Genomic DNA, 7,821 nt, shown 5'->3' with positions numbered 1-7,821 from the left:
CCAGCGAAGACCCCAAAATAAATAAATAAACAAACAAATAATTTTTAAAAAAGAAAGAAAAGCATTGAGGCTTTGGAGATTGGCAGGGGCTTGACCATGGGAGAGCTTGTAGGACACAGAAATGAACATGGACTTTATCTGGAGGGCAATGGGGAGCCATGGGAGAGTTTAGAGCATGGGAGAGACCAGAGGATTGAGATTTTAGAAATATCCCTGGCTGGCATGTGGTGATGAACTGAAAGAGTTGTGAACTGGAGGCAGGTCTGTTACGGGAGAATGAAAAAATTCAGACCCTATGCTGAATGCCAATCAGGCATTCTCTCATTTAATTCTCATACCACCAGCCCTACAAGATGGGTTTCTCATCATTACACCCATTTTACAGATCTGGAAGCTGGGGCCCAGAGAGCTTAAGTGACTTATCTGGCATCACACAGCTTGTCAATGACAGAGCAAGGAATCAGGGCTTGAGTAGGCTGCCCAGCCAGGCGGCAGACTCACGGTGGGAGATTTGAGTATGAGGAGTTGGGGGGTCATGAGGCTGATGGCCAGGGCTCTGGCTGAAGGATGAGGGACAGCTGGAGACCCGGCTAGAAAGGAAGCTCTGACCTTGGCACTTCTCCCTCCCCCCATATCAAGTCAGTTAGACTCTGAGGACATATGAACTGAGAACCTGAAGGGTGAGAAAGAGCCGATCACAGGGAGAAAGGGCATTCCAGGCTGAGGGAACAGCCTGTGCAAAGGCCCTGAGGCAGGACCGGGCCTGGTGTGTTGGAGGCACAGCAAGGAGACCCATGTGTCTGGAGCAGAGTGAGCGAGGGGAAGAGAGAGAGGATATCTGGGATTTGGGCTCTAAGACCTCATGGGCAGAGGGTGCCCTGAACAAGTCTGAGTCCCCTGGAAATCTCAAAAGGGGGGGAAAATTAGCCCCTTCCTCAGTGGGTCCCTAGGAGGCTTGGGGAGATGATGTTGGCAGAATGTGAGTGTGAGGGCCGGATCCAAGCCATGGGGTGGTGGTGGGGCAGCCGCCAACCCACTTTGTGGCACCTCTGGGCCTTACGAGGTCCAGGAGCTGGGGATGCTCTGAGCCTTCCAGAAGTTTTTGCGAAGGTTGCCCAGCCCCCCAGGTCAGAGCCCCAGGAATTCTGTCTTGGTGGGGGTGTGGGTGAGGGAGCAGGATGTAACAGGATGATGTCACAGAGGCCGGGGGCATCTAGAACTCTGGGGGCTCCTGGTCTCAGCGTCATCTGCTAGGAAGGCCGCCTGGGTAGGTCAGCTCCTCCTGGGACCAACCTTCAAAGACACAATGCACGCTGGGCTGCCACCAGGAGCTGTTTCTGTCTAGGGCCACGCAGGTCCCAGCTGCTCTGCCTAACTGCCTATGAGCCACCCGTTCAAACTCCATTCACACCCCAGCCATGGGCCCCCTGGGAGGTCCTGGAGATGCCTGGAGGCCTCCTGTCCATGGTCCCCAGCGGGACCTAGCTCCACACCACAGCCAGAGAAGGAGGGGCTGGCCATGGGGCAGCCCTGGCCAGTCCTGGCCCTGGGGGCAGTCAGGGTCTCACTGATCCTTCTGGGGCTGCTGGTGCCCACACAGGCGGTGGTGCGAGCCGTGCTGGATGGTAACTCAAGCGCCGTGGAGTTTGCGGACCTGCCGGCCCTGTTCGGGGTGCCCCTAGCCCCCGAAGGTGTGCGGGGCTACCTGACGGAGGCCAGACCGGCCAACGCGTGTCATCCCATCGAGGGCCCGCGGCCGGGCAACGGCTCCCTGGGTGGCATCGTGCTGATCCGCCGGTATGATTGCACGTTTGACCTCAAGGTGATGCACGCCCAGTGGGCCAGCTTCCAGGCGGCCATTGTGTACAACGTGCGCTCTGACGACCTGGTGCTCATGGCCTATGTCTACGAGGACCTGCGGCGCCAGATCACCATCCCCTCGGTGTTCGTGGGCGAGGCCACCTCCCAGGACCTGCGGGTCATCGTGCGCTGCGATAAATTGGCCCACATCCTCCTGCTGCCCGACCAGCCGGCCTGCCCGGACCTGGACTGCCACCCCATGCTGGCCATCTCCTGGGTGCTGGGCTGCACCCTGGCCCTGCTCATGACCGCCTTCTTCGTCCTGTGGTATCTATGGAACTGGCTGCGGGCCTGGTGGGCCCGCGGGCCAGGGGTCAAGGCGTGGGCCAGCCAGAGGGCCCAGGTGAGCACTTTCACGAGGCTTCACGACCTGTGTGCCATCTGCCTGGATGAATACGAGGAAGGTGACCAGCTCAAGATCCTGCCCTGCTCCCATACCTACCACTGCAAGTGCATCAAGCCCTGGTTCTCCCAGCCCACCCGGCGCTCCTGCCCTGTCTGCAAACAGTCGGTGGTCAGCACGGAGGACAGCTCTGACTCCACCGTCAGCAGCCATGGGTACGAGGAGGACCCCTCGCTGCCTGGTCACCGCCCCCCGATCTGGGCCATCCAGACCCGGCTGCGCTTCCGGAGGCTGGAGCTGCTGACCCGAGCCAGCGCCCCCCGCCGCGGGAGTGCCACCTCCGTGGGGGCAACGGAGACCAGCGAATCCTTGGAGGGGCCTCCAGAACCCCTCTGAGGCCCGCTGCCCCTGGCTGGTGGAGATTGGGGCGGGGAGGGTAGAAGTGAGGAGTGTTTCTAGTGTGGAGACTAGATAATAAAGTGGGTTTGAAGGCGGATTCTTGCCCTGGCTGCTGTGGGGCGGACCGGCCCCTCATGCCACGCGTGTGGCAAGCTGAGCCTAAGGCTGGCTCCTGGCATCTGTGGGCGAGTGAGGGTATATGGGGGCGGGGGGGGGGTGGTATTCTCAGGGCTGCTGTGTGCATCGTGTCCTTGGTGGCCCTGCGACGGGGCCCCTGTGCCTCCGTTCCAATACTGGGCACAGGAACGGCTGATTTCCCATATGCTTATGATTCATTTAAACCTTAAACAAAAGATAAACTTGTTACTTTGGAATAATTTTAGCTTTACAGAAAAGTTGCAAAGGTACTAGAGATAGTTTCCATGGACCCCTTGCCCAGCTTCTCCTGAGTGTTCGTGTCTTACATCAGCATAGCACGTTTGATTCAACCGAGAGAGCACCTTGGGTAGGTTACGATGAACTGAACTATGGATTCAATTTGAATGACCTCAGCATTTCAACTATTTATAGTGGAAAGTGTCAAACACACCCAAGTAGAAAGAATGGAATAATGACCCTCCCCACATGTACCCATCACTCAGATTCAATGATTATCTACTGGCCACTCTGGTTTCCTCTATTCTTCCTCCTCTTTCGCTATTTTGATGCAAATCCAAGATGCTTTTTCATCTGTAAATGTTTGCATTTGTGTCTCTAAAGCAGTAGTTCTCAGCTGGGGTGGGGATGTTGTCCTCCCGGGGACCCTGGGCAGTGTCTGGGGACATCTGTGGTCATCATGACTGGGGTTGGCTCCTGGCATCGAGGGCGTGGGACCAGGGAGGCTGCTCCCCACCCCACAGCGTCCAGGACGGCCTCACCTCAGAGAATGATCTGGCCTGCAGGTCCACAGTGCTGAGGGGAGAGACCCTGCTTTATAAGATAAGACCCCTTAAAAAACTCCGCAAACTCCAGTATCATGTCCAGAATAATGATTCCTAAATAGCGTCAGGTATCCACCTAGGGAGCACATGGAAATGTGCACGCTTACAATATACAATTTTTGTAGGCTCTTTGAATCAGGATCTAGATAGAGTCTACGGTTATTGCTGATGGTCTCCTAAGTCTCTGTTAATCGAGAGCTTCTCTTGCCATCTTTCTCTCTTAAATTTTCCGTGCAATTTGTTTATGTGAGGCCACCAGGTCATTCACCCTGCACAGATGACCCGGATCTGGGTTTTGCTGATTGGGTGTCCCTGTGGTGTCATTTCACAGATGCCTCCGTCCCCCGTAGCTTCTGTTAATTTGTAGTTGAATTCAGAGACCAGCTCAGATGTGGTTTAATTTTATGGTGGACAGATAAGGTGTTTCTTCAGGTCCCAGTGCATGCTCTTCTCAGAAGGGTTGGGCCAGTGAAGGGGGTCTTCTAGGCAATGAATGAGGGGCAGATGCTAGGCTTGAGGCAAGCATGATCAGGAAGGTCCAGGAGGGAATATTGTATAGAATTTCTCAGAGGGCACAGTGTACGGGTGATAGTGGGATCTGGACCCGGTAGTCTGGTCTTGGTGGATTCATGAGGGAATGTCTGTGTTTAGTCAAATGTCTTCTTTTTCACACACGGGAGTGTTTTTCACTTGTGCTTTGTGGTCTGTACTTCACTACATAGCTGGGAACCTCCAAGGTAGTTCAGAGGAAGGGGGTCTCTTCTTGGATGGATGATGGCAGAGTGGGCTGCTGGTCTGGTGTGTATGGGGTGGGCAGCGGCACAGAGACGTGGGCAGAGGTCCTTGCACAGGATGCTTGGGACATGGTAAAGACCTCCCACCCAACTCTTGAGGGACTTTGCTCCCAGCCTGATGGCCCTAAGGCCGCAAAAGGAAGCTGCATTATTCAGAGAACGCTGCCTTGGTCCCTGTGGATGGCCCAAATCTGGCAAGAGCTGTGGGAGGCCAGAGCTGCCAAGCAGGGACAGGCCTCTCTGTCCAGCGGGCATGGGCTGGGATGAGGATGGAGAAGTGGAGACAGGGAGGAACGTGTGTAGCCATCAAGCTTGCGGTTGGCCATGGGATCTGAGACCTGCCCAGAGCAGCTTAAGCACAGAGAGTTATTTGCTCATGAACTTGAGTAGTCAGTCCGGGGATAGCATGGAGGCTCCACGGTGTCCAGGGCCTGGGTTTCTTTTATCTTATTGTTCCACATCCTTAGCAAGTGACCTTCTCCTCGTGGGACAAGGCAGCTGCTTGAGCTCTTGCCATCACATCTGCATGCCAGTCAATGAGGAGGAAGAGGTGAGGAAGAGCTCGCCCTCTCCCTTTAAGGACACTTCCCCAGAAATCCCATACACCACTTCTGCTCACACCCCATTGGCCAGAACTTAGCCATGTGGCCACACTTGCCTAAAAGAATGCTGGGAAATGTAGTCTTTATTCTGAATGGCCAACGGTCCAGCAGAAAACCAGGGGTTCTACTACCATGGAACAGAGAACAGATATTTGGGGTGGCCAGCATGCCTGCCACTGGTCCACAAGAGCTGTCCAATACATGTTTGTTGAATAAGTGAATGAATGAATGACTGAATGAATGAATCCCCACACCTCTAAGCCTGAGCATCCTTCAAGGTCACAGGCACCACAGGGGAGCAGGCACATCCCGGCTCACCAGAGAGATGACCTTTCTCATGACCATGCCAGCGGAGGGAATGAGCTCACCGTTACCAGGGATGAAACCCAGCTCTTACCGAGGCCCTCCTGTGCTCCAGGCCCCAGGCCACATGGCTTCTTTCCACTATTAAACCTCTCTGAGCCTCGGTTTTCCCATCTGTAATATGGGGGCAGTAACAGCACCTGCCCTGCAGGGTTCTCCAAGCATGCACAGTGCCTGACACTGTCAGTATTTGTTGATTGACTAAGTGACCTGCCCACAGCCCAGCTATAATATTGGGTGATCAGTGCTGTGATGGGGGAATCATAGGCACTGTGTTAACCCAAAGGGAGGTGCCTGACCCAACCCAGAGAATCTGGGAGCCTTGCTGCAGGCAGTGTCTTCTAGACTGAGAGCAGAAAGAGCAGGAATCAGCACTGTGAAAAGGAAAAGTGAACCTGGCAGCTGGAACGGCATGGGCAAAGACCCCAGGCAGCCTAGTCTGGCATCCAGTGGGTGCTTAATAAGTGTACACAGAGGTCCCTGCCCACAGTACCCTCTGAGACGAGGCCTCAGCATCATCCCAGACTCCTCAGTCCCCCCACAGCCAGGTCTGGCCCCTTCTCCAGCCGTCTCCGGGAAAGCCGGGCGCTGCTAAGGACGGCCAGCTTAGTGAGGCCAGCCTGTGCCAGCCCCATCGGCCCCGCCTTGACTGCTGCTTTAGGTAAGCACCAGCAGAGGCTGCCTCTTGTCCATCCAGGGCATGCCCTGGCTGTGTTTGTCTAAGGGGGAGTATGGCCAAATGGGGAAACTGAGGCTCAGAGGACAGGGGACCAACCTCAGTGATGGGGGTGGCCTCAAGGATAACAGTAGCCACCAGCACGACTACGGAGCACACGCGGCATGGCGGGTGCTGCGCCATGCTCTTTCCGGCACTGACTCCTTGCATCCGGCTCCAGGTTCCTATGCATATACCCATTTTCCAGAGGAAGAAATTGACTACGTGAAAGAGGATGTAGCCTTCGCAGGGCCACACTCCTGCACCCGAGACAGTCCCCTCCACTTTTAAATGGCTCTAACTTTGTTTTTTTAATATGTTTTTAAAATTTATTTTATTTTATTTTTGATTGCGTTGGGTCTTCATTGCTGCACATGGGCTTTCTCTAGTTGCAGCGAGCAGGGGCTACTCTTAGTTGCAGTGCATGGGCTTCTCATTGCAGTGGTTTCTCTTGTTGCAGAACATCGGCTCTAGGCACAGGGGCTTCAGTAGTTGTGGCTCGCGGGCTCTAAAGCACAGGCTCACTAGTTGTGGCTCATGGGCTTAGTTGCTCTGCGGCATGTGGGATCTTCCTGGACCAGGGCTCAAACCCGTGTCCCCTGTATTGGCAGGCAGATTCCTAACCACTGCACCACCAGGGAAGCCCTATATATTAATTTTTATTGAAATATAGTTGCTTTACAATGCTGTGTTAGTTTCTTGCTGTACAGCAAAGTGACTCAGTCATGTGTATACATATATCCACTCTTTTTCAGATTTCCTTCCCATTTAGGTCACCACAGAGCACTGAGTAGAGTTCCCTGTGCTCTACAGTAGGTCCTTATTAGTTATCTATTTTATTTTATTTTATTTATTTAAGATTTTTCTTTGATGTGGACCATTTTTAAAGTCTTTATTGAATTTGTTACAATATTGCTTCTGTTTTATGTTTTGGCTTTTTGGCCACAAGGCATGTGGGATCTTAGCTCCCCGACCAGGGATCAAACCTGCACCCCCAGCATTGGAAGGCAAAGTCTTAACCACTGGACCGCCACGGAAGTCCCAGTTATCTATTTTATACATAGTGGTGTATATATGTCAATCCTAATCTCCCAATTCATCACCCCCTTCCCCCCTTGGTAACCATAAGTTTGTTCTCTACATCTGTGACCCTACTCTGCTTTGCAAATAAGTTCATCTCTACCATTTCTGGATTCCACATATAAGCGATATTATACGATATTTGTTTTTCCCTTTCTGACTTGCTTCACTCTGTATGACAGTGTCTAGGTCCATTCACGTCTCTTCAAATGGCTCTATTTTGTTCCTTTTTAAATGGCTCTAACTTTGGTTTCTGCATTCTGCTGGCCACCACGTCCTGATGTGTGTCATGGCTCCAGCTGTCTGTCTGTACAACAATTGGTGCTGACCGCCTACTTGTTCAAGCCTGTGCTGGGCACACTAGACATAGTAGTGACCAAGACAGACCCAGTCCCTGCCAGCATGGGACTCCCAGTCTGGTGGGAGGAATGGGCCATGACAAAGCAGTGACAGTGTGACTCGGGGGTGATGGGGGATGCACAGGTGCTGTGAGGGTCCACAGGGGCACTTGCCCCAGCCTGGAGGGTCAGAGAAAGCTTCTCAGGCAGAGGGCATCTACCTCAAGACCTGAGGGATAGAACAGAAGCAGTTGGGCAGGACTGGGAAGGGTGTTCCAGGAGGAGGGAACAGCATATGCAAGGACCCAGAGTCCTACAAGGCCCAGTAATAACAAGTAATGACACTT

General features: G+C 53.6%; 1 protein-coding gene across 1 annotated transcript; it reads left to right on the top strand.

Moving 5' to 3' along the window:
• Positions 1 to 606: 606 nt before the first annotated feature.
• On the top strand, positions 607 to 6,185 carry ZNRF4 (zinc and ring finger 4). The gene is given in 2 exon segments (XM_033400870.2): positions 607 to 1,397; positions 1,399 to 6,185. Coding segments are annotated over 2 exon segments (1,635 nt in total). The 5' UTR covers positions 607 to 963; the 3' UTR covers positions 2,600 to 6,185.
• The last annotated feature ends 1,636 nt before the right edge of the window (positions 6,186 to 7,821 follow it).

The sequence above is a fragment of the Orcinus orca genome, chromosome 3, assembly GCF_937001465.1.
Source record: "Orcinus orca chromosome 3, mOrcOrc1.1, whole genome shotgun sequence".
Classification (NCBI taxonomy): domain Eukaryota; kingdom Metazoa; phylum Chordata; class Mammalia; order Artiodactyla; family Delphinidae; genus Orcinus; species Orcinus orca.
The sequence above is the reverse complement of the archived record's forward strand: the minus strand, read 5'-3'. Positions and strand labels throughout refer to the sequence as shown.